At 36.7% G+C, this 25,623-nt stretch overlaps 4 protein-coding genes across 6 annotated transcripts; 3 read left to right on the top strand and 1 right to left on the bottom strand.

The window, feature by feature from the left end:
• Window positions 1–1,732: 1,732 nt before the first annotated feature.
• On the bottom strand, window positions 1,733–2,658 carry LOC133689171 (uncharacterized). The gene has a single exon (XM_062108951.1). The coding sequence runs from the start codon at window positions 2,444–2,446 to the stop codon at window positions 2,003–2,005; it is 444 nt and encodes a 147-aa protein (XP_061964935.1). The 5' UTR covers window positions 2,447–2,658; the 3' UTR covers window positions 1,733–2,002.
• A 4,056-nt stretch (window positions 2,659–6,714) lies between these two features.
• On the top strand, window positions 6,715–8,865 carry LOC133688478 (ABC transporter G family member 20-like). Its single transcript, XM_062107968.1, has one exon. It carries the CDS (start codon window positions 6,715–6,717, stop codon window positions 8,863–8,865), a length of 2,151 nt encoding a protein of 716 aa, XP_061963952.1.
• A 2,269-nt stretch (window positions 8,866–11,134) lies between these two features.
• LOC133689596 (serine/arginine-rich splicing factor RS2Z33-like) lies at window positions 11,135–14,263 on the top strand. 2 transcript variants are annotated; one of them, XM_062109508.1, is made up of 7 exons: window positions 11,135–11,272; window positions 11,628–11,741; window positions 12,415–12,454; window positions 12,618–12,713; window positions 13,165–13,352; window positions 13,489–13,584; window positions 13,716–14,263. In XM_062109508.1, the coding sequence occupies exons 2-7, from the start codon at window positions 11,635–11,637 to the stop codon at window positions 14,074–14,076; spliced, it is 888 nt and encodes a 295-aa protein (XP_061965492.1). In that variant the 5' UTR covers window positions 11,135–11,272; window positions 11,628–11,634; the 3' UTR covers window positions 14,077–14,263. The 2 variants fall into 2 exon arrangements, with proteins under 2 accessions (XP_061965492.1, XP_061965493.1); XM_062109509.1 differs by lacking the exon at window positions 11,135–11,272 and having other exon boundaries at window positions 12,173–12,454.
• A 140-nt stretch (window positions 14,264–14,403) lies between these two features.
• LOC133689597 (uncharacterized) lies at window positions 14,404–16,243 on the top strand. Of its 2 annotated transcripts, XM_062109511.1 has the most exons (5): window positions 14,404–15,073; window positions 15,207–15,285; window positions 15,388–15,475; window positions 15,574–15,699; window positions 15,809–16,243. In XM_062109511.1, the coding sequence occupies exons 1-4, from the start codon at window positions 14,822–14,824 to the stop codon at window positions 15,659–15,661; spliced, it is 507 nt and encodes a 168-aa protein (XP_061965495.1). In that variant the 5' UTR covers window positions 14,404–14,821; the 3' UTR covers window positions 15,662–15,699; window positions 15,809–16,243. The 2 variants fall into 2 exon arrangements, with proteins under 2 accessions (XP_061965495.1, XP_061965494.1); XM_062109510.1 differs by having other exon boundaries at window positions 15,574–16,243.
• The last annotated feature ends 9,380 nt before the right edge of the window (window positions 16,244–25,623 follow it).

The following is a 25,623-nucleotide window of genomic DNA, read 5'->3' as shown; positions in this document are numbered from 1 at the left end:
AATCAGTTTTATTTGTATTTATTTTTATAATCATGATTTTTTTTATTTTTTAATGTAAATTTATTTTTTATTAATTTAAATAAACAATTTCATAAAATATAATTTAATAAATATTTAAATTTTATAATTAAATATCTTAATTTATATTTATGTCTTTTTTATTCTATTCCACCAAAAACAAATTAAATCCTGTCTAATTCCAGAAACTTACAAAATTAAATCCTGTCTAATTCCAGAAACTTACAAACCACTTTGATTATGAAATGGAGCTGTGCTGAAAGTGATCCTGGTGGCAATTAATCGATATGACCGTGGCTGTGCCAGATGTTAGATAACTACTTGTTTTCCTTCTAGTATTAATTCCCTCAAGAGCAGGTTCTGAACTAGGCATCGTGAAGCTTTATGGCTAATTAATGCGCCGAATTCTGAAGCATGATTTGGCTAATGGCCTTTGGCTAGGGGCTAAGATTACTGATGAAGAAACCAAATTTTCTTCTTTTTGTGTGTGGCAAAAGCAGCAATGATAGCAGATAAGAAAGCTACCTATTCCTTTAATTTTCTTTTTTCTCTTAATATTTGGGAATCAAGTATAAATTGGTTTTTAAAATTGATGACGAGGCTACTACGTGCTTAAGCTTCCTAGTATACATCGAAAAGAAATAGTGTATGTTCACTCATGAACTTTAGGGCAAGTATCTGGAATGGCTGCTAGCTTAGTGCAGTGACATTTTTCTGATAACCTAAACTCATGATGATGACGATGACGAGGCCCATAGAAAGCAGGCATGTTCTGGGAAGCATACTGATGAGCTCCGTTGAACCCACCTTTCAGCAAAGCCAATGCTGTGTTTGGTGGATGTTATCATTGTTCTTATCCCATCGTTTTCCTGGCCATGACTTCTTCTTATCTCTTATAAGAATGATGGAATTCACAACATAACGAAAGCATGGCGCCATTAACATTCCTTGTTAAAATGGTGACAGATCAAAGGTTCCTTTTTCTCACTGTTTTTTTCCCCTCTCTCTCCCAGGAGAGATAAATGGTTTCCATAATGGGACGACCCCATAATTACCCAGCACGCTTTCTTGGTAGGTGATCTGGTACAATTGGAATGTCATGAAGAACAGAGGTACGTAGATATACAGTAGCTTGTATCCGCATCAAGACTCATTCAAGAAAAAAGAAGAACAGAATCAAGACTGTTTGATAGAAAGTTTTTTTGCCGCAACATTAGGCTTTTTTCAGATTACTAGATAGACATTTTTTTTTACCTGAACGGACCATTACAGTCTCTTTCACTGTTATTCGTTGCTAGCTAGCTACTTTGTTTACTAATTGGAAAGCGAAAAGGGGGATCCGAGGGTATTAACATATATCATTACATATATCATTCCTAATAGATGCTAGGATTAGAGTATAATTAATAAGTAATTAATGAGAGATGTAATTAGTTTATTCGTTTTTCAAAATTAAGCCCCTTGAGCTATGTAAGTAAAATGTCTTCCGCAGTTTTTTCTTACTATTAATTTAATATATTTTCCACAGCTTGTTATAATGATGCGAGGAATATTTTATATATCTAAATCAGCAATCTTACAGTTTAGATTCAGAGGTATAAAGGATGTCAGGCGATGATTCATATGTCAGCAGGCTTATAGCGCTAGCTGGTAATACCATAACTTTTTCTTACCATGCTAGCTTATTGAAAACAAATAAATGGACAAGAAGATATATATGCAAAATAAGATATTATTCTTCATTGCCATATATATATTAAAAAAAAGTTGCGAAATTAGACAAAATTCCCATGATTTCTGACCAAAACAGGCAAATATCCGACCCATGATTTCTTCCACAGTTCCCCCATTTTCATCCCTTCAGCAAAGTGATCATAGCAAAAAACAAAACACACTAATTAACAAACATTAAGCATAAAAAAGACAAAGAAAACGGACGAAAGTGAATAATCACATCAAATTAGTTACTGGTCAGGGAGCTTAATTAATCTTTTTGTTCGACGACATCTACCGTAGCAGTACAGGACAACAGCCTGTGAAAGACCCTAAACAAGGCACTGCAAGATATTTCCTTCACTTCCCTAAACACCAAACACCTCCCTTTACGACCACCCTTAACTTGATGATCTTTTCTCTTCTTTCCATGACTAGTCACCTTCTCTTTCACTCTCTCAAGGCACTTCTTGGTCTTCTCTGGCATACTTTCTTTTCTTGAAAACGTGTAGCTCCTCAGATACATCTGCCTGCAGGAGATGCTGTCCACCACTCTTGGGTGGCCATGCAAGCCATGACCAGCTACACGGCGGACAGATTTTATGAGCTCAGCATCAGGCTCCGGCCACTTGTAGAGGTTCACATAATTCGCTCGGACAGGCACCCGTGGGTCTCGCGTATCATTGACACAGTTTGATATGCAAACTGAGCTCATTTTATCTGCGGGTTTGGTGTTGTGATGTGAATTAATTTTGGTCTGACCATATATTCTTATAGCTTACAGGGCTTAGCTTGAACAAAACAGATATTTGGAGAGGCCGAGAGAGAGAGAGAGAGAGAGAGAGAGGGTGGAATATTGCTAATGGGATATGGTTATAGTGGGAAAGTGGAGATTTTATTAAGTAATTCTCAGCATAAGTGGTAATGAATGTGTTCTAGGGGATTGTTTTGCGAGTGACGTGTTAAAATCTTTGTCAAAATAACTTTTTGACATTAGCCCACGTAATGGGGTGGCGGATTTGGAAGCGGAGATGAACCTAATTTTTGTGGTTAGTTGGCCTTTTAACGCATGCCCGATTGTCGTTGTTTTAGACAAATAAAAAACAAAAAAGGGTATTAGTGTCAAGGTGAGAAAATATTAGTTATAAACCTCTTGGAATCTTATGTGCTGAGCAAAAAGTTTAATTACTTTTATATCCCGAGAATTTTAGTGAAATTAGGCTTTAGCCCCCAAACTTCTTACTTCTTAGACGTATATAAACATATATATATGGACATGGACTCATATGGAGCGTGGAGTAAAATCTTGACTAAAAGATGCGAGTAATAAGATCTTAGCAGAAATTAATGTCTGTAGTTATAAAATTCTCAAGAACTATCACATTGATTTTAGGCGCAAGAACCATCCAAAAATTGTGGTTTAATGATAAAATTTGAAATCTTATTTTTCATAAAAAATCTTAGATTTAACACTTTCTAACATCCTTTTGCAATCATCACCATGAAATCATTCTGTGTTTGCTTTGTAGAGGTCATCAATTCAAATTTCATAAACCTCACGGCTATTGAAAACTTATATAATCGTTAATTTCAAAGCCCGTGTAATTAATTAAGATACACATAAGCTGGTTCGAACACTTACATTAATAAAAAAAAAAAGTATTAAAGAGACATAAAATAGTTTTTTTTATACGAAAGTTACAAATTCTAACTTTCTAGAAAAACCCATTTTTAACATGACAACTTAATCTTCCGTCGAAGCAAAAAAAAATATAAAATAATGAACATATATATGCATAAATAGTAATTAAATCCTCCTCCAGTGATAGATAATTTTGTCTTTTTTTAATTATCTTTCTCTATTATTATTTTAAGTAAATATTAATAATTACTTTCTTTATCATCATAAAATCTCTTTCTTTGCACTTATTAGCAAAACCCATCACTCTAATATTTCAAGTGATAGATAATTTATTTCAACGAATTGCTATAATCGCATGCAATAAATAATCTATTCCTGTACGATCCGGCCGTTTCATGTTGGCAACCTCCAGTCCAGCGTTTTAAACTTCCCTTTTCAAAAAAATCCAAGTAACAAAAATTAAATGACCAAACTGGTACTGTCATCCTCCATTAACTAAATTATATTCAACGAACTTGTTAGAAGCTCACTTGTGGTTTGAGCTGGATTACTTTCATTTGGATGTGATTATATACGGAGACATTAACAGGCAGATACGGGAGGCTATACTATACAGGAGTTGCAACTGTTCAAGACGAGAACCGTCTCCGATCAATATATATATGAAGAAAGTGATTTGGCAATTGATGAGAGCTACCAGAGGTTAAGATGTTGACAGTAGACGGGAAAAATATCTTGAAATCGAATGCAAATCAATTAAAACATGACTAGACTGACTCTAAACAAGGATAATTGGGATTGTTCGCATGAAAAATACTGGGTTTGCAAGAAAGTGATGAAGCCGCAGCTTTATGTTTAGTTTCTTAAAGTTGTTGCCGGAGAAAGTCCAGCTGATGAGTTAATCTTGATGGGGTTGGCAGATTAGGTATGGACAAACGGTTTCATGCAAAGCCCATGTGATCAATTTTCGCATCTCATAATTCCCTGTGACATGCTGGGACATTCCATCTCTGCTAATTTCTTCCAACTATAAGCGTTTACCAAATCTAAATGTATATGAAATGAGGAAAAATACGTGTGAACATGCACATATGTAACCGGCCACAATAAACAGATCGAGGACACCGTGACATATACATAACCAAACCTGCTGGTTGACTCATCATCGATCAGAAATATATTGCCGGATATGCCTCAACTTGCTAGTTGATCATATCTTCTATATATGCTAATCTAAATGACCTGGGGCTTGTTTTTTCTTCTAAACGAATTACTTTTAGCTTACAAAACTGGGCCGGCTCATGAGCTGGCTATACCACATTAAGATGTGAATTCTATGCAGTGAGCTGGATCGCTAGCATGCATTATGTGTTGGGGAAGGGCGAATATTGGCTATGAGGTGCAACTGACGTTAGCATTCTTCAAACTACTTAAAGAGTTTGCTATACACACACAGTTCTGGGAGAACGTAAATTATTCAAGAAATTATAGCACTTTCTTATTCGCTTTTTTCCCCTTTCTTCTTTTTTGCCTTTTCATCCTTCACGTTCGCTAATTTGAGAGTAGAGATTAGAATCATTTTAAGCACAGAGTAGTCACTAAATTGAGTAATCTGTGTAAAAGGAAAAATAAATACTAAGCGTATAGGCTTGTAGTAGAAGGGTACGTAGTGATAGTTTTTGAAAAGCATTGAAACTGCCATCAAAGACAACTATGTTCTACAGTAACCATGCAAATAGTATATTCAATAACTGATATTGTATTAAGATTCAAGATTTATTTGAGTTTAATCAAGTTTAAAATTGTAATTGGCGTTTGATAATTAATTATAAGTTCAAGTACCATCAGTAGTGTCCATGTCCAGTTTGCCTTTTAATGCATTATAGATATGATAATGTATGCTTATATTAGTACAAAATAGGCTTTTCAAGAGGTATTATCCAGGCTGATATGGATTAAGCCACACGTTGTGAGTTTTGTATTTGAAAAGGCGTCTCTTGGAGAAAGAGAAGATTCTCATGTTATATAAGCAATTAAAGCTCTCATCTCCTAATTACTGATATGGGATAGTGGCATCATAGCCCCAGTTTGATGAGCCTATTAAGTGATTATGACATTTGAATATTTGCTTGCTATTTATGCTACTGTACTGCCATATATATGGAGATAAAAAGCAATTCATGAGCCTGTTGAATGATGCAACTGATCTGTAGTTTGTTGTGCAGGTATATATGTGGAGGTTTTGATGGTCCAAGGAATGATGGTTCCATAAAGTTCAGGAATTATGTCTTCTCTTGCATACCTCATTGCCTGTGAATATTGTTTGCCAAAAACCCAGTTGTTTACGTTTAACTCATCAGCAGCTACTTATAGTATATGGGAAGAGTTAGTTTCTTTCAATCTATATTTAGGCTTTCCTGTTCTGTTTCGGTGCAGAAGAGATGAACATCTATGGAATCCAGTCCATACTAGATACAATATCTTAGAAAGGATGGATTATAAGCAAGGTGATGAAGTTCAAATACCATTAGGAAAGTCGAATATTCATCTATGACATGCCATATGGGGAAATGGCCGTCTGATGAAGAAATGAAGGTGTGTGGAGAACGGACTAGCCAGGAACCCAGCCATACTGCCAAAGAGCCTGATCATGAATTCATGATATTCTCTAAACAAGAAAGAACACATAAACGGCAAGATTAGCAAGCACACGAAACGAATTGCATACCTTTACATTTAATAAAATTGAGGTTAATTTCACTGCGATATTAGAAAACGGCTAGCATGTTGATGCCAGCCTTTAATTTTCTGTTGGTGCATTTAAATGTGTGGAGAAATGATCTTAGTTGTTTATCAAATCTTGTTACTGACCTGTAATTCCGGGATTAGGAGGGAAAAAAAGGTTTCTGATAAGAGTGTTTTGCTATGCAAAATAATTTCTTCCTACCCTATCTGGAGTGCCTGTCCCTATTCCTCGGCACTCTCTGAAATTTTTGTGAACTTGTTGTTCGAGAACAATTTAATGAGAGCTTTTTTTGGAGCAGGCAAGTGTATGACAGGGAAAAAAAGACAAACTTCACGAATTTGTAAGGCCACTAACATTTTAATCTAATACTATTCATTAGACCCCTGTGTTGTAACATATTGTCCCTTGAGACCTTGTAAAAAGATAGAAGGAAGTGATCTTTAACTTATTGTCTTACCTACTATATAGTTTCCCTCCCCTACATGGCTATATCTCTCTCTCTCGCCCCCTCTCCCTCTCTCTATTTTTATTATAAATTCTTTGCAAAAACGGTGTTACCACTAAAGAACTGCAACAGAAAATTTATAACCACAAAATGGAGGTCCAAAAACTCCCTAGAACATCCAAGCCCTCTCTTTCTCCCACTCTAGCAGAAATCCAAAAGGGTGTCCATGACTCGCAAAGCGACATGATCTCCGATTACAGCACTCCTGTCCATCCTCAAGTCCTTGAGCTAGGCCATGCTTGTAGCTCTATACCACCATCAAACCCTTTTGTTCTTTCATTTGACAACTTGACATACAGTGTCAAAGTTGGCCAAAAAATGTCACTTCCAATCTGTGGAAAGGACTCATCACTTGATTCTTCAGAGACAGGCAAGAAAATTTTGTTGAATGATATATCTGAAGCAGCAAGAGAAGGTGAAATCACGGCTGTTCTTGGGGCTAGCGGGTCTGGTAAATCCACTTTGATCGATGCACTTGCAGACCGAATTGCGAAAGAGAGCCTGAAAGGGTCTGTGACTTTGAATGGTGAGGTCTTGGAATCAAGGCTATTGAAAACGATATCTGCTTATGTTATGCAAGATGATCTTTTGTTTCCTATGCTTACTGTGGAAGAAACGCTAATGTTCTCAGCCGAATTCAGGCTTCCTCGCTCCCTCTCCAAGTCAAAAAAGAAAGCAAGAGTTCAAGCCTTGATTGATCAATTAGGCCTGCGTAATGCAGCCAATACTGTGATTGGAGATGAAGGGCACAGAGGTGTGTCAGGAGGTGAAAGAAGAAGAGTTTCTATTGGAATTGACATCGTTCATGACCCAATTCTCTTGTTTCTCGATGAGCCAACTTCAGGGCTTGATTCAACTAGTGCTTTAATGGTTGTTAAGGTCTTGCAGAGGATTGCACAGAGTGGAAGCATTGTGATCATGTCCATACATCAACCGAGTTACAGACTCTTGACCTTACTTGACCGTTTGATCTTTCTTTCACACGGACAAACGGTGTATGCTGGCTCGCCAGGAAGTCTTCCAGAATTCTTTGCTGAGTTCGGACATCCAATTCCTGAGAACGAGAACCGAACTGAGTTTGCTCTGGACTATATTCGCGACCTTGAAGAAATTCCAGGTGGAACCAAGACCTTAGTTGAATTCAACAAGTCATGGCAAGCCATGAAAAATGCCAAGAACAGATTCTCCAATGCGTCAAAGCTCTCACTTAAGGACACAATAAGTGTCAGCATTTCGAGAGGAAAACTGGTCTCTGGTGCCCCAAATGATTCGAACTCGACATCTTCACCCGTTTTAAGTTTTGCCAATCCACTTTGGGTTGAAGTGATGGTTATAGGCAAAAGATCATCATTAAATGCAAAAAGAATGCCTGAATTATTCGGAATTCGCCTTGCTGCTGTTCTTGTTACAGGTATAATCTTGGCTACCGTTTATTATCATCTTGACAACTCTCCCAGAGGTGTGCAAGAGCGATTAGGCTTTTTCGCTTTTGCCATTTCCACTACTTACTACACATGTGCAGAATCCATCCCTGCCTTTATTCAAGAACGTTATATTTTCATGAGAGAAACTGCCTACAATGCTTATCGTCGCTCGTCTTACGTTCTTGCTCACTCTCTAATCTCAATTCCCTCTCTGATCGTACTCTCTATTGCCTTTGCCACAACAACATTCTGGGCAGTAGGACTTGCTGGTGGGTTTTCTGGGTTTTGTTTCTACTTCTTCACAATCTTCTGTGCATTCTGGGCTGGAAGTTCTTTTGTTACATTTCTCTCAGGCGTTGTCTCTCATGTTATGTTGAGTTTCACCCTTGTGGTAGCCATTTTGTCCTACTTTCCTCTCTTCAGTGGATTCTACATTTCTCGCGACAGAATTCCTCCATTTTGGTTATGGTTTCACTATATGTCTCTAGTGAAATATCCATACGAAGCAGCTTTACAAAATGAATTTCACAGTCCAACAAAATGTTTTGTCATGGGCGTGCAAATGTTTGATAACACACCGCTTGCCGTGATGCCACTATCAATGAAATTAAAGATGTTGAAGACCATCAGCACCCGTTTGGGCCGGAACATTACAAGTAACACTTGTGCAGTCACAGGAACAGATATACTGCAGCAACAAGGGATAACACAACTCAGCAAATGGAATTGCTTGTGGATAACTATTGCTTGGGGATTTTTCTTCAGGATTCTGTTTTACTTTGCTTTGTTGTTGTGGAGTAAGAATAAGAGGAGGTAAATAGAATCACTGTGTTATCTAGCTTGTATCTAACAAGAATGGAGCTACCTAAGAACAAGGCCATCTTTTCCTTATGTAATCGTTAACCCAGTTATATATAATTTCTCTGACGAAAAGGGTGCGCGCAGTAGGGGTATCCTGGATAAAGGGGTTTGGGTTTTAATTTATAATTATATTTAATTTAATTTCTAATATTTTATAAAATATAAATTCAGTCCATTCAATTTTTATTTTTTTTAATCTAACCGAGTTTGATATATCAAGTTGGATTAAAATTTTTATGAGTATTATAATATCTGCATGTTGAATATATTAATTCCTTATTTTTTGATTATTCTAAAATAATATTAAATTACAACCGTTAAAACTAGATAAAACTTTTAAAATACAGGCAACATAAAAATTATTATAATTTTCACATAAAAAACAAAACAAAACAAAAATTATAATTAAATATTTTATCAAATAATTATAATGTAATATAATACAAAAACAGACTAATAAAAAGAAACTATAAAGTAATTTGTGATTTGTGATTTTAAATTATTGAAATTTTCATTTATTTTTTCATAGTTTCTTGAAATTGTAAAATGTAATGTTACTTTATCGAAACGAAATTTCAAAATAGATAATTATAATTTATGTAAAAGTAGAGAATAGAGAAAAGAGAATGTGATTAAGAGAATAAGATACAATTGTAAATGTGAAAGTGAAAGAAAAAACATATTATTTATACTAATAACTTGAATTAATTTTACTGAATTATATGAATTAGATCAAGTTAAGCAGGTTTAAAAATCTCTATCCACACTCTACTCTATTCATGCATGATATTTATATATTAGGTTTGTTGATCTATTATTATCCATAATATTTATATTATTTAATTTTAACAGTTAAATCAGATTAGATAATATAAATATTAGAAGAACACTGATTTTTTTTTAACACCACTGCACGCAGGTTAAAATTTACAAAATTCTGTCAGTTTGATATTGTTCGAGAAAGAACAGTGGCTGACTTCTTACTCGAAGACAAAGATTGAGGAGCAGGCTAGCCGAGTAATTCTGTGAATATTCGAGTGAAATACAATGGAAATAAGCAATTAGTCTGGAGAGGAGGAATCAATATGGGAACTTTTCCAATTACTTCATGCTTGTTCATAAGTGTGATTGTTATTTCTTTTTAAAATATTTTTTATTAAGAAATATATTAAATTAATATTTTTTATTTTTTAAAAATTATTTTTGATATTAGCACATTAAAACAATTTACAAACATCAAAAAATATTAATTTAAAGTAAAAAAATAAAAAAAATTAAACTTTTTTAGAAACACTTTTAAAACATAAAAATAAACAGTATCATGTGCTCATTACGCAAAAATTAAAAAATCTGGTTGACATTAAGATGTTAAACAATTAAAAAATTAATTTTTTTTAAAAAAAGTAATTTAAAAGGCAAAAATTCTCACAATGTCGAATATGAAAAAAGAAAGAAAGAAGACTTGCTTCCACTTAGACATGTGAAATGCCTTTTTTAGGTCAAAGTTATACATAATGAAAATATTATTTTTTATCATAATAATATTATAACTAGAAAATTATTTTTTTAGTCATTTGAATTTGAATCATATTGTGCTTTTTGGCAAAAGATGTTTAAGAATTCGATAAAAATTATCAAGATTAAAATCAATTTACGGATATTTAGTTAAAATTATTGTTTAAGGTATTTTTGATATATAAAATGAATGATATTTATGTCTAAGTAAATTAAATATAAAAACAACACATACAATTTTATCACGATTTACAAAAATATATTTAATCCTTTTATTTCTAGTTCATTTATAATTTATTATTATGATTATTATAAATTTTATAATTTATTTGCTTTCTTTTTAAAAAATGGAAAAAGAGATGTAGTTAAGATGGAAAAGTTTGATTAAAAAAAAAGACAATTTTTGAATAAAAAGTACTAAATTGAGGACAATCAACACTAATCAACGAGTTATGGAATTATTATTTATGCTATAGGGACTAAGTAATTAGTTTTGCTGAAGTACAAGGACTAAGTTATAATTAACTCATTTAAGATTTATATATTAAAAAATTATATAGCAAAAGCATGTTTGCTTAAGTGGGCCACAGACTGTAGGAGCCCGGCTTGTAGATTCAATGGGTTTGGTGAAAGAATTTTCTGTCTTAAATTCCTATCCTTTGGATTAAAATAAATGCATCCTGTCCGTCCAAATGAAGTACTCTTACCTTTTTAATCAAAGAGATAAAACGAAGGAAAGCCCCGTCGGTTGTTTAACTTTCTATAAACATCGAAAATAGCCATTTCTCCTCCTCTCTCTCTCTGAACTCAATTCACATTCGGAAAAGTTAGGGTTTTCAAATTTCAAGGTACGGACTCCTGAATTGAATTGTTCTTAATTAGAAATCAGGGCTTATTTAGCTCTTTTCACTGCAGTTTCCGTTCAATATTGAGTTTCTTTTAGTTAATAAGTGGTTAATTATTGGTGTTTGCTGATGAATTCATTTAAAAAAAGTTGCAATTTTTTTTGTGGGTTTTCAAATCCAGATTTTGTGTGTGTCAAGATGCTAGCTTTTTAATATGTGTCTTGATAGATCTGATTGGTTTCTTCTTGCCCTGATGCTCTTAAATAAATTCATGTACGTGTTGCTATATAGTCTATTACAATTGAATGATTAATTTGTTGGTGAAGCTGCTGGTGATTAATTTGTTTGTTTGTTGCAGTTTGAAAATGCCGCGATATGATGACCGATATGCCAGTACGCGTCTCTATGTTGGACACCTGGCTGCTAGGACACGATCACGGGATCTGGAACATCTTTTCAGCAAATATGGGCGGTAATTTCTCTATTTTCAAGTTTAAAGTGCTTGAGATATTGGTCTTAAGCTGTGATAGTGTTCTCTCTTTATCACAAGCACACACGTGAATTGGGCACGGTGGGTTTTTATCCTCTTAGCTAGCTATTGAAGAAATTATTCGAATATAATTTGTACAGTTTATTTCTGGTCTTTCAAGTTTCTATTGAATGATGCTCTAACATGAATTTAACACTATTGATCTATTCTCTGCAGTGCAGTAATAGTATATCTATTTGTTTCCTTTTTTTAACTGTCATTGATTGGTAAGAGGGAGTGTTTTTTGCCCCTGCAAATACTTAGGAAACATTTAGGTCTTCAACAGTTTGTTTTGCTCGTGGATTTGTGTCATTCACGTTATCTGTGTGGGTGGACCTAGGTGTCATTTTTTAACTTGAATGATCTTGTTGAAGGTTTCTGGCCTCTTGCCTAACCTGGAGGTCTATGGTGAGAGGGTTGCCATGATGGAATTGGTGGAATTTCTTGCCAAGTTATAGGAGACTTTGGCGATTCTTTCTATTATGTTATTGCGTGTTTTTATGGAATTGGCAACAATCTCAAACTGGTGTTTAGTTCGTCTATGAGGGGTGAAGTATCATACACTTGCAGTACTTAAGTAATGATGGCCTTACTGTTTGTGGCAACCATTTCGCAGAGTACGAGATGTGGATATGAAGCGTGACTATGCATTTGTTGTAAGTCTTTTCCATTTCTTCTCATGGTTTTCACTGAATGGAATTTTTCTGAGCATTGGTTGAGCACATATCCTTTTATTTTTTCATGACGAACACTGCTTTATATATTATGTGATCCACATATGGTGTGTTCTGCTGGGTTGTTCTCACCCTCTTTAAACAGGAATTTAGTGATCCCAGAGATGCTGATGATGCAAGGCATTACTTAGATGGCAAGGAGTTTGATGGAAGTCGTATCATTGTGGAATTTGCAAAGGGGGTAAGTTCTGTCTAGTTAATGTTTTCATTTAGTATACTCACAAACTCAAAACATGCAATTTTAAATTAGTAGACTAGGCCAGTATTGGTTTTGGTTTTATAGGATTAACTGGAAGCAAATTGGTTGTATGTAGATGGATCCAAGTTCAAATCCTAGTCCAAATTGAAGCAAATTTGTAGTTTTGTGAGATGTCAAACTACTTTATTCTTGTTGCTCTTGTGGGCTTCCAGAGTATTTGATTTATTTTTTCATTCACAAAGATTCTTAATCCTTTTTCATTGAACTTGATTCTGTCGCTTGAATAAGGTTGAGGAGGTTGATTACTGGTGACTTAATTATTCACTTCCCAATTGGCTCTCCAGCCAAAAGCATAAATGTTCACTTTTGAAATTGTGAATGCTATTGATACGCTTTTACCAGATTAATGTTTTTTCTTGTTGGGAATTTCTAGGTACCTCGTGGTTCTCGAGAATATTTGGGCAGAGGTCCTCCTCCAGGATCTGGACGCTGCTTTAATTGTGGCATTGATGGCCACTGGGCTCGAGATTGCAAAGCTGGAGACTGGAAGAACAAGTGTTATCGTTGTGGGGAAAGAGGTCATATAGAGAGAAACTGCAAGAACAGTCCCAAGAAACTCACGTAATTTTCACCTCATTTTGTCATTTCCTTCCTATCCTGCTGCTGCTTGTGCATGTTTTTGTTTCTGTGATAATTTTCTACTGATGCTCAATGGTGCTCTGTTTTTTTTCTTTTTATTGTGTGTTCTATACTGCAGGCGGGGGAGGAGTTACTCTCGATCACCAGGTAGATCACGCTCTCCTCACCGTGGCAGAAGCCGCAGCCCAAGTTATAGCCGAGGTCGAAGCTACAGGTCTGTGGTTTTTCTTTGAAAGCATATGATTATGCAATCTTCTCATATCACACATATTATGGTGTTCTTGATGATTTTTGGGTTTTCATTTGCTGTATTTTGGTTTATCTGGATCTTCTGTTCTTTTTCAGCCGATCAAGATCCCCACCACCAAAGAGAGAGCGAAGTGTTGAGAATGAGAACAGGTCATTGAGCCCTGAACCAAAGAGTACAAAGGCCAGGAAGCGCAGCCCAACACCTGATGAAGGCAGCCCACGCCCTTCTCCCAAATCTCGAAAACTGGATGATGAGCAAGATAGAGAGTACAGTGGCAGCCCCACGGGAAGAAGCAGAAGCAGAAGCAGAAGCAGAAGCCCTCGAGATGAGAGGTATAGAAGTCCTCAGACTAATGGTCGCAGCCGCAGTCCCAGTCCCAGGGATGATAGAAGCCCTGTTGATGATGATTATGAGGACAACAACCGCTCCCCGAGAGATAGTGACGTGTCACGTTGAAATGCACCATCCCAATGGAATTGGTGTACCTGTTTGCACTTCCCAATCGTCACCAAGACACCTTAAGTTTGCGCTATTTAGATGGTCAAACATTTTATATGCTAAGTAGAGATGTAATTTGAAACTTTTTATTTGGATTAGGGAGCCTATTTTAATCATTTGGTATGGAGAGCTATGCATTCAAATTCGTTTTGTTTTATTTTTTGCTTTTCTGGATTTAGAACCTACAAGCTGGATGGCCTGTCAATATTATCCCAGGACATCTAAGGGCAAATGGCAATTATGAGCTCAACTTTAGTGTGAATGGAGCTGAATGTTTATTTATTTCGCAAAAAAACTGGAGAAAAAAAATATCAGTGCGTGCTTCTGCCCTATAATGAGGTCCTAACGAACTTGAATTTCGAATCAACTGTGGCTAGGTTGTGCATTGCGTGAATCTGTTGTGCCCAAAAAACCAAGCATGGTTTTTGTTAAGATATGCCGCTCAAATTCTTAACTGAAGATCAAATAAAACGGTGAGCAATTTCCATTGCCAGGTTTGGGATGAAAATATCAATTCAAGTCATTTTGAAGGGTGTTTGGCGAAATTAATCTGAATTCTGAAATCGATTTTGTGTACAACGGAGGATTACCCAGATGCTTTTTTGGTAATCAACTACACGTTTCGTCGTGGAGTTCATTTACTGTCAAAGCCCAGGAGCTATTTCGAATTTCTTGCTCCCAAGAATCCATCTAATCCTCGAATATGTCACCCGCCATTTCTCTGCCCTGCTTCAATAGTGTGATCTTTGCAGCGCGCCGGTCACCCCAGAAAGGAAAGTTGAAGAATGCAAAAGTGCCCGGGGCAACGCCAAAACTTAGCAACACTGGCTTCGGTACCAGCAAGAAAGAGCCATTATGGCGGTGCGTGGAGGGTTGTGGTGCTTGCTGCAAGCTGGCTAAGGGCCCTGCTTTCGCCACTCCTGAAGAAATCTTCACAAACCCCTCTGATATCGAGGTTTGCTTTCTTAATTTTTACAATGCACATAATTTGTTCGACGGAATGTGTCAAAAAAAGAAACCAAAAGACTAGCGAAGCTCTTACTGTTTTTTGTTAATTCCTTTTCTTTTGCTGAATTATGGATTTTCAGCTTTATAAAAGCTTAATAGGCCCGGATGGATGGTGTTTACATTATGAGAAAAGCACACGCAAGTGCTCAATTTACCCTGGTGAGTGGTGATTATCGCTAGCTCCTTTTCTTGATCAACTTCTTGCTGTCATCGTTAATTTTGTAAACGTTTTGCTTTCTACGGGCTTTCTTCTTCTTTCAGATCGTCCCTATTTTTGTCGTGTGGAGCCAGATATATTCGAGTCACTGTATGGCATTACTAAGAAGAAATTCAACAAGGAGGCATGCGGGTAGGTCCATCTACTTTTACTTTAACGCAAGGCTCTAGCTGTATGTGACCTTAGTCATATGCTCATGTTTCATCTTTGTTCTCTTATGTTGCTTGCAGTAGCTGTAGAGACACTATTAAGGAAATCTATGGTTCACATTCCAAGGAACTGGACAACTTCAATCGCTCCTTAAGGAGTTCTGATTAGTTAAATCGATCCGACTTGCCCTGCTTAAACTGCTCAAGGTCATTTTAACCTTGATCCTTTCCTTTTTATTTGTTCATTGAGCTGGTCAGAAAGTTTAGTATGAAAGGTTTTCCTGGAGAATCAGATCAAATATAAACTTTTGAACAGGATTGGGGCTGCTGTCCTATGCCAAAAGGAAAAGGGTTTAAAGAGAGATGAAAGTGGGAGTCTATTGCATGTACATTCAACTGTGCTGTAATACGATACCACTAGTGTATTAGATGCTAGCAAGATCATCAAGGAGAAAGCATAAACTTCCTTTCGGATTGTCCTTGCCAGTCTTCTATAGAGCCCTTTTTTGGCAAAATTTGCCGTGTTGTGGCTGGATTAAAGATCTCAAGGACCAGAATTAATTCTAGTATATTGGTCTAGAGATCAGATAGCCCGCTGTCTTGGCTTCATCAAATCTGAAGGTGCTGGAGGTCCCTTAATTCAACTGAAACCAGCAGACTGTGTAAAATAAAGACTTCCCCTTCTCTGTCTATGGAGTCTGATTACTCTCCTATTGTCATAAATCTATTAGCTGGGCATGAATTTTAATCATCATGAATAGTCAGAAACTCAACCTATTATTCATGCTCTTGGTTTTTTTTTTAAAAAAATGTTTTCAAGGAAATGCATTCACAAGATAATACAAGAGAAATTCTGAAATGTTTTTCTGTATTTTCACAAAGAGAGTTACAATATATATATATACATCAAGAAGTATCAAATCCCTTAATTCTAGGATTTAATAAACATAATCAGATCCTTTAAATACTAGGCCTAGACAATAATTGAGATCTTTAGAGAGAATCAAAGGATATACAACTATGACAGAAATTAAACAAGGAAAGAAGAATATAGTGACAGCTATGAAAGAAATAGAATAAGAAAAGGAGAATATACTGACAGCTACAAAAGAGAGACTGACAGCTATTAAGGAAATGAAATAAGAAAAAGGAGAATATATTGACATCCCCCCTCAAATTGATGCGGGTAGATCAAACAACATCAATTTGCTACTGAGAAACTTGTGTCGTTGGCGTGTCAAGACTTTTGTGAAGGCATCAGCTATTTGAAGAGCAGTATTGAGATGAGGAAGAGTGATAATACCTCGAGTAAAGGCCTCCCGAATATAATGACAGTCCACCTCTATGTGCTTGGTGTGTTCATGGTAGACTAGATTCGCAGCTATTTGAATAGCACTAGTATTATCACCATGAAGTGGAGTAGGAGCAGTTGGGGGGAACCCAAGTTCAGAAATAAGACCACGTAACCACACAAGTTCAGAACAAGCGGCAGACATGGCTCGATACTCAGCCTCTGTAGAAGTTTTGGAGACACAATCTTGCTGCTTACACTTCCAAGAGATCAAGGCATCGCCAAGAAAAGTGCACCAGCCTGTGATAGACTTCCTAGTATCCGGGCAGCCAGCCCAATCCGCATCACTATAGGAAGTCAAGGTAAGAGTAGAATGTTTAGGAAAAAACAACCCACGAGTAGGGGACCCAATTAAGTATCTAATAAGACGACGAACTGCAGCAAGATGAAGATGTCGAGGTACCTGCATAAATTTGCTAACTATATGAACAACATAGGAGATATCAGGCCTTGTAATTGTTAGGTAGATAAGACTACCAACAAGTTGCCTATATAAAAAAGGATCAGGCAAAAGCTCGCCTTCATCTTTTCGGTATTTCACATTCACCTCCATTGGTGTATCAACAACAGTAGCATCCTTTAAACCAGCTAGCTCAATGAGATCCTGAATATATTTATGTTGATTTAAGAACAAACCATGATCTCTATAGTGAACTTCCAGCCCCAAAAAATATGTGAGATGTCCAAGATCTTTCATTTGAAATGTACTATGCAACATGTGTTGAAGTTTGGTGATCAACCCAATGTCATTACCAGTGAGGATAATATCATGGACATAGATTAAGAGAAATACCATACCAGTGGTGGTCTTGTAAAAGAAAAGGGATGAATCATATTGACTTTGTGTGAAGGAGAAGGTGAGAAGAGTGTTGCAAAACTTCTCAAACCAAGCTCTAGGTGTCTGTTTCAACCCATACAAAGAGCGTCTTAGTTTGCAAACTTCATTAGAAACCTTTGAGGACATACCAGGTGGAAGTGTCATATAAATCTCTTCCTTAAGATCCCCATGCAAGAAGGCATTGGTTACATCCATCTGATATAAAGGCCAAGCTTTAGAGGCTGCAATAGCAAGAAGTGTTCTCATCGTAGTCATCTTAGCAATGAGTGCGGATGTTTCTTCATAGTCGAAGCCATATTGTTGTTTATTGCCAAGAGCAACCAATCGAGCTTTGTATCTATCCAAAGATCCATTAGACTTGAGTTTCACAGTATAAACCCATTTGCTACCAATGGGCTTGACATGTGGAGGACAAAAGATAATGTCCCAAGTATGATTGGCCTTAAGTGCGTGAAGTTCGGCCTCCGTTGCTTGTTTCCAGCACCCATATTCGCTAGCCTGTTTATAAAAAGTGGGAATGGAAATAGAAGACAGAGTAGTAGACATAGCCACAGGAGTTGAAAAACCATACCTTTCAGGAGGTTTATGAGGTCTAGAGCTTCTACGAAGAGGAGGGGATCATAGAAAATGGGTAGAACAGGATCAGATGCTGCAGGAAGATGTGAAGGAACCTCAGTGAGACCTGGAGAAGGAGCAGAAGCAGGAGTGCGTCTATGATAAACATAACCAGGTTTAAACCTTTGTACTGGTGTTGGCAACGCAGGAAAATATGGTAAAACAGATAGAGAAGGAAGTACTGAAGGCTGTTGGGTGCAAAAGAAAGGCTGTTGGGTGCAAAAGAAAGGCTGATTTTCAAAAAATATGACATTCCTAGAGACACGAGTTCGACGTGCATGTGGATCATAACAAAGAAATCCTTTTTGGGTGACAGCATAGCCTAAGAAAGCACACTTGACAGATTGGGCAGTAAGTTTATTTCTCTCATGTGCAGGAAGGTGAACAAAACAAACAAATCCAAAAATATAAAGATTGGAATAATTTGGTGCATGTCCAAACAAACGAACGTAGGGAGAATCATTGTGCAAGTGGGGAGATGGTAATCGATTAATCAAATAAACAGCAGTACACAAAGCTTCACACCAAAAATGAGAAAGAACACATGACTCAAGGAGAAGAGTTCGAACAACATCAAGAAGATGACGATTCTTTCTTTCAGCCACACCGTTTTGTTGTGATGTGAAAGGACAAGAACGTTGTGATATGATCCCATGACTTTGAAGAAAAAATTGAAATTCATTTGACATATATTCACCACCTGAATCAGATTGCAGAATTTTGATTTTGGCAAAAAATTGTGTCTCAACTAAGGCAAGAAGTGCTTTAAACACAGAGAAGACTTCACTTTTAGATCGAAGAAAATATACCCAAGTAAAACGAGTGAAATCATCTATAAATGTAACAAAGTATTTGTAATGTTCATGAGAAATGACAGGTGCAATACCCCATACATCAGTATGCACGATCTCAAAAGGTTTGGTGGTGTGGGTTTTATGCAATGGAAAAGGAAGTGTTTTGCTTTTACCAAGTTTGCAAGATGCACAATCAACAATATCATTATTAGAAGAAGTCGAATTTTTATTTCCTAGTAAACCAGATTTAAACAAGACTCGAAGTACATGAGAATTAGGATGTCCTAAACGTCTATGCCACACCTGATTATCACATTGAACAGCATTACATGCAACATAATTTGACATAGGAGAGGGAGATAGAAGCAAGGGAAATAGGCGTCCCACTTTAGGTCCCTTCGCGATCATCTTCCCGGACACTTGATCCTGCACAAAACAACCTGATTTGGAAAAATGATCACAATTGTTGTCAACTAATTGGCCAACAGATATAAGATTAGTGGACAGTTTAGGAGACACAAAGACAGTATTCAGAAGGGCTGAAATATCACCAACAACTGTGATAGACAAGGGATTACCATCGGCAGTACGAATATGAAGATTGCCTTTATATTTTTGAACATTATTTAAAGGCAAGACAGTGTTGGTCATGTGATTGGAAGCAGTAGAATCAAAATACCAAGACTTAGGAATAGAATTTCGGTTACCTGAAAAGCCTAAAGCAGAAAGGGCAGAAACTATCATTTGTTGGACCATTTCAGGGGTAATAGAGGACTGACCAAGACTAGGAGTATTTGAGGAACCAACCGAGACATTATAGGTAGTTTCAGATTTCTTTGGAGGCCGAATGGAGCAGTCTTTGATGATATGCCCTATTTTCTTACAATAGTTGCAGAATTTTTTAATACAAGTAGTGGCAATGTGCCCAAATCCTTTGCAGCTATAGCACTGGACATTTGACATATTTCTACCTCCTTTAGACCTCCCTTGAGCAGTGTATGCAACAGGAATTGGAGTAGAATTTTGAGCCTTTTGCTCTAAGACAGCCTGTGTAATGATCCGTTGTTCTTCCCTGAGAAGCTCTCCTACACAAATATCCAAGAACGGAACTGGTTCTCTATTCATCAGGTTGGACCTGATTGCTTCAAATTCCCCCCTTAACTTTATTAAAAACTGATCACGCTTGCTGGTCTCATGCACACTTTGAATAACAATAAGTCCTTCAAAAGGTACACTTGCATACACAATGTCTGTGTACTCAACCCAAATATTTACAAAGGAAGAATAAAACTCTTGTATTGACATACTACCTTGACTGAGTTGACCCAACTCAAGTTTCAATTGGAACCTTCGTGCTGTATTGCTTTGGTTGTAAACTTTCTTCAGGTAATCTCACATTTCTCTAGAGGATTTGTAGGGCTTGAGATTGAGAAGCATGGAGTGTTCCATACTTCCAAGGATCCAAGACATAATCTGAGTATCCTTCACCTCCCATTTCACATATTTCTCCTTTTCCTGCTCACTGTCAGGTGCAGGAACTGTCCCAGCAATATGACCCAACAATTCATTTTCCTTGACAAAAATCTGAAACTAGAAAGCCCAGGCAGAATAGTTCTTTCCAATAAATCGAACAAGAAAATGTTCAGATCGTTCCAGAGACATGATTTAACTAGAAACAAGAACCAAGAGATCAAGTCCAAGAAAAACAGAATAGAAGAACCAAACAAGAAACTAGACACAAGATGAATTGATTTCAGAATTTTGGCTCTGATACCATGACAAGATAATACAAGAGAAATTCTGAAATGTTTTTATGTGTTTTCACTAAGAGATTTTATATATATATATATATATATATATATATATATATATATATATATATATCAAGAAGTATCAAATCCCTTAATTCTAGGATTTAATAAACATAATTAGATCCTTTAAATACTAGGCCTAGATAATAATTGAGATTTTTAGAGAGAATCAAGGGATATACAGTTATGACAGAAATTAAATAAGGAAAGAAGAATATAGTAACAGCTATGAAAGAAACAGAATAAGAAAAAGAGAATATACTGACAACTACAAAAAAGAGACTAACAACTATTAAGAAAATGAAATAAGAAAAGGAGAATATATTGACATGCATATCCATGCTTTCAATTTGTACTGAAAATTAGTTTAGCTTGATACCTTCTACAAACAAACTGCTTACAAATTAGCTAGTTTGTTTATTTTGTGTTGCATGTCATGCATATTTTGAGATTGTTAAGCCTTCTATATGCATTGGCAAAGTTATAATTCCAAGGTGTTGTGGTATTTGCAGCATTGAGCCTTGTGGATTCAACCAGGAGCCTGAATTTGAAAAAACTGCTCCCACCTTTTGTTTGTATTTTTATTTATACATGAGATAATTAGCTTTGCGAATGATGATCCACACTCTTGTTGAGTGATAGAAGAAGCGTGTGGAACTATTCCTGTCAGTATCGTAGTTACCATATTCTGTTAAAACCATTGCCCAGAAGAAAAAGGCAGGAAACATAGCCACCACCCACCTGCAACAATATACATGACTCTCTCTTCGTTCTTGGATCTTGATCGCTTTCTTTATGCAGCCCTCATTTCCATCACTTCCACCATTGGATCCCTCTGCTCAGACATTATGGCCACGTCTCTCTCATCCAGTGGCCTAGCAATTTTGGCTCATGCCCGCAACCTCACCACCACCATCATTGTCTCCAATGCTACCTACCTCGCCTTTCTTGCATAACCTGATTCTGCCCTTCGTTAGGTTACAGCCTAGCGAGTTAAGTCTAGAAAGAAATAAGAGAGAAGAAGAAGATGCAGAACAAGAAGAGTTGATTCAGAAATTGTGCTTCATTTTTACATCCACTGTTTTTTATACCACCTCAAGTGACGAACTTACACTTTCCAACTAATAATTGTAAATAACAACTTCTTAGCTACTCTAACTGCCAAACTAACAGCCACAACTAACTACCTAGTACAAGAGACTTATTAGCACATGCTGAATTAACTACTGCCATTACAACCACGTGCAAAATGTAACTATTGTTGGTGCATGCTATTGTTTCTTCATTTGTAATTTTAACAATACCCTCCCCATCAAAAAATTGTGCATCTTATTCTTCTCTAATCCCTCCCAAATAACATCTTCAGGAAATGAATTGGACCATTGAATTAATCCAACTATTATTGTTCTATTTTTTTTTTTTTTTTGTGATCTTCAAGGTTGTTGTCCTGTCCATTTACTCACACCCACTGAAATAGTCATCTTACTAGCCATTCTGCTTCTTTTAATCATGGCTGGGTTTGACTCTTCTTGCCAATTAGCTTGTTCAAAGACCTGCATCATGGTGACTGGCTTCAAAATCTTCAGCATTGGTTTTAATATCATCTTTGATCCCACTAACAAAACTGGATACGTAATAAGATTCAGGCAAGTTAGTGTTCATTACAGTCATAAGGGATTTAAGTACTTCAAACTTCTCCATGTAATGGAATTCCTTCACTGTTGGATGATTCTTTGAAACCAAGAACCGAGGCTTTGCCATCTCAAGTGAATCCAAAGAGGCATCAAATTATATCAGGTTCATTAGCCGAGCAAATCGTCCAAGTCTTGGTGGCTGACACCAGTCATCCTTGAGATCAGTGAAAATTCTTGGTGGGCGCTGTCAGCTTTTATGTTACCTTTTGTTTGTAGGGTTGTTGTTGATTGGCATTTCACTTATGGTAAATGAGTTTTTTTTCCTTTTCCCTTGCTATAGTTATAGATTAGGACTTCACTCTTTTGGTTTGATCTTCCTGTCAAACTGATCTGTTTAAATCTGCCAATGCAATTCTTTTCGATCTTTGAGATTAAAAGGAGTAAAATTCTCCAACTGGTGATGTTATTTGATCAATGTTCTTTGACATGTCAAACACATGTCAAATGGTAACCTTGTTCCAGATTGTGCAAATCTTGACATGCCTAAAAATCTGTGAATTTTGGAAATTAGAAAATCAGATTTCTAAGGAAAAAAAATGCCAGGCCCACAATAGAACTCATCGAGAACTGTCCGGTGAATTTCAATAGAAATGTTGTGGTTTTAACAGAAACGAGAATGACAAAAAAAGAAATGAAAGGAGGAAAGACACTTTTCTAGCAAGTGGGAATAGTTACTTTGTGCTTAGTGACAGGGAAATTGCGTAAAGATGCTCTGGCTTTCAACACCAATCTAGAGATGCCAATCTTTTATGCATGTTCTCTGTTTTTTTCCCTGGTATATATTCGGTTTCAAAAGGGTCTCTAGGTTGGTAAAAGGATGCAGAGATGGCGATAGAATCTCACCAGTATATGGGCGGTGATAGATTGGGCAATCCCCTAGAAGGCTGGTGCCGAAACAACCCGCTTTCTTTCTCTCAAACCCCACCTATAGGATACTGGAATTGACAGGAAAAATGAAACCATTTATAGGGAGGACTAATTGCAGCGATTCATTAAGACCGAGTCCGAAGAAAGTGTCATTGGTTGAATTACATCTGTCATGACCTCCTCTAATTATCACATGCAAGAACCACAATCAGCCGTCGCAGAAGATTGTCCGACTTTGTTTTTTGACAGTTATGATATCCCTGGAGTGTATGAAGATTGTCCTCCGTTGTTTGAAGCGATATGCTGTCCTTGTCCACCATCACTCTCTGATTCTCCTTGCCAAGAAGATTCCTTCCAAGATTTCTTTTCTTCAGCATATAGTGAAGAAGAGGCCCACTATGCAAATAACCCTTGTGAAGATGAGCAGCCGCCATACAACAATTGGAGGGATTTTTGGAGCAAATACGAGTCTTGCCTCACCTTCGGGGATTCCTGGGACGATGACCTATCCTCCTATGGCAACAGTACTGATACCAATGGGAATGGCAGTGGATTGCGAGGCAGAGAAGAATGCTTCCAAGGTGAAGAACAGAGAGACATTTACTCTGGCCTATATGAAAACAAAGAAACCGAGTTTTCTTATTATGATGACAGTCCTTGGTCGGGGTACGAGTCCTGGTTTGACGAGAGGAAGGGAGATACCTTGTGCAATGGCGGGTATGAGCACCCGGATGAGATTGGCATCTGGGAAGGTCTCTTCGGTTACTGGCCTTGCTTGACTCGGAAACATTGAACGGCTTCTGGTGAATAAGATCCAATTAGGAAGACTTCTTGAAGCAGCTTCTGCCACTTTCATCAGTTTAGAGTTTCTTTTGTACTAAAGTACTGGCTGATAATAGTGGAGAATTCTACTAGCATTATTAGAGGCAGGGTTCAACAGAACCCAGCATGGAGCAGTTCTGCTGCAATCTAGTAAAATTCATCTGCGGTGAGCGTAAGAATCTGAATTAATCTTCTGTTTTACATGCTAAGTAAATGTTTTCATCTGCTCTTTATCTTCTGGTTTTTTTTTTTAAAAAAAAGAAATCCAATATAAAATAAGCGAAACCTTACCTGCCAAGATTCTTCGAAAGTATAACAGACATTAACTTGTTTAACATCAGGCAATGCAGTTATGTTTTCTCCTTTACAACTGAAATATATGGTTGGTTTAGCATTTAACCACTCTTGTGTTCTGTATATTTTCATCGAATCCAATGTTACAACAGTGGATAATACAATTCTTGTCACCAAACACACGCCCATCAAATCAAATATAAAACACAGTTGAAAAGACGAGATTTTCATTTTACCTGGATAGTAGATGAGTAAAATTAAAGACAGAAAAAACCCTAGAATGTTGGCGATGGTACCAAATCGACATTGCTTTTAGATTCGATTGAATTTATAAATTCTTGATGGATTGAGAATAAGAGCTGATAATAATGATGAGGGAGTGTTCATCCGATATCGATAGGGTTTTGATTTAGGGAAAAAGGTGTGAGCCTGTGAGAGTGAGTTGTTAGTTATGGCAGTTTTTTAAGTTTTTGGTTCGTTTGCGTGAGCTGACCGCTTCCCGCTGCGCTTTATTTGACGGGGGTGCTGTCTGGATTACGCCGGGGCAGGCGCGCAGGATGCATCACGTCCTCCTTTATTTTTTTCCTTTTTTATAAAAAACATAGAATTTATAAATATTTTCAAACTATTCAAGAATTTCCATTGAGCTCTCCAATCTCCATCCATCCAAATTTTCAACGAAAACCATTTAATTATGATATTTATATATATATATAAAAAAAAAAAACATGTAATCTGGATGGAAGGAGTCGATTAAGATTTTCTCGCAACTTTTGAATGGCAGCATAGCGTTCTTCTATATTTAAAAAAACTTTCAATGCCATGGCAGAATCTCTACACGTTAAGTAAGAGGAGGTTTTGGGCAGGAAAAATAGTCAAAAAATTAGAATATATTAGATTCAAAAGCAGTCATTTATTATTCTGGTAATTGAGCAATCCAATTATAGTTTGTCATAGACCAAAAAATACGCATTCCAAGTTCTAAACAATGCTGTATGGTTCTAGCAATTGAGTGGTACACAGGCAAGGCCTAATTATAGACTTG

The sequence above is a fragment of the Populus nigra genome, chromosome 3 (assembly GCF_951802175.1).
Source record: "Populus nigra chromosome 3, ddPopNigr1.1, whole genome shotgun sequence".
NCBI classification, from domain to species: domain Eukaryota; kingdom Viridiplantae; phylum Streptophyta; class Magnoliopsida; order Malpighiales; family Salicaceae; genus Populus; species Populus nigra.
Note: the sequence above shows the minus strand (reverse complement) of the source record. Positions and strands in the feature narration are given on the sequence as shown.

Bases quoted from the DNA above. Each gene is read 5' to 3' on its own strand.
- LOC133689597 (XM_062109511.1), top strand. From the start codon at position 14,822: ATGTCACCCGCCATTTCTCTGCCCTGCTTCAATAGTGTGATCTTTGCA. The intron at 15,074-15,206 runs GTTTGCTTTCTT...ATGGATTTTCAG, and splicing joins CAAACCCCTCTGATATCGAG to CTTTATAAAAGCTTAATAGG. The intron at 15,286-15,387 runs GTGAGTGGTGAT...TTCTTCTTTCAG, and splicing joins CAAGTGCTCAATTTACCCTG to ATCGTCCCTATTTTTGTCGT.
- LOC133689596 (XM_062109508.1), top strand. From the start codon at position 11,635: ATGCCGCGATATGATGACCGATATGCCAGTACGCGTCTCTATGTTGGA. The intron at 11,742-12,414 runs GTAATTTCTCTA...ACCATTTCGCAG, and splicing joins CTTTTCAGCAAATATGGGCG to AGTACGAGATGTGGATATGA. The intron at 13,353-13,488 runs GTAATTTTCACC...TCTATACTGCAG, and splicing joins AACAGTCCCAAGAAACTCAC to GCGGGGGAGGAGTTACTCTC.
- LOC133689171 (XM_062108951.1), bottom strand. From the start codon at position 2,446: ATGAGCTCAGTTTGCATATCAAACTGTGTCAATGATACGCGAGACCCA.
- LOC133688478 (XM_062107968.1), top strand. From the start codon at position 6,715: ATGGAGGTCCAAAAACTCCCTAGAACATCCAAGCCCTCTCTTTCTCCC.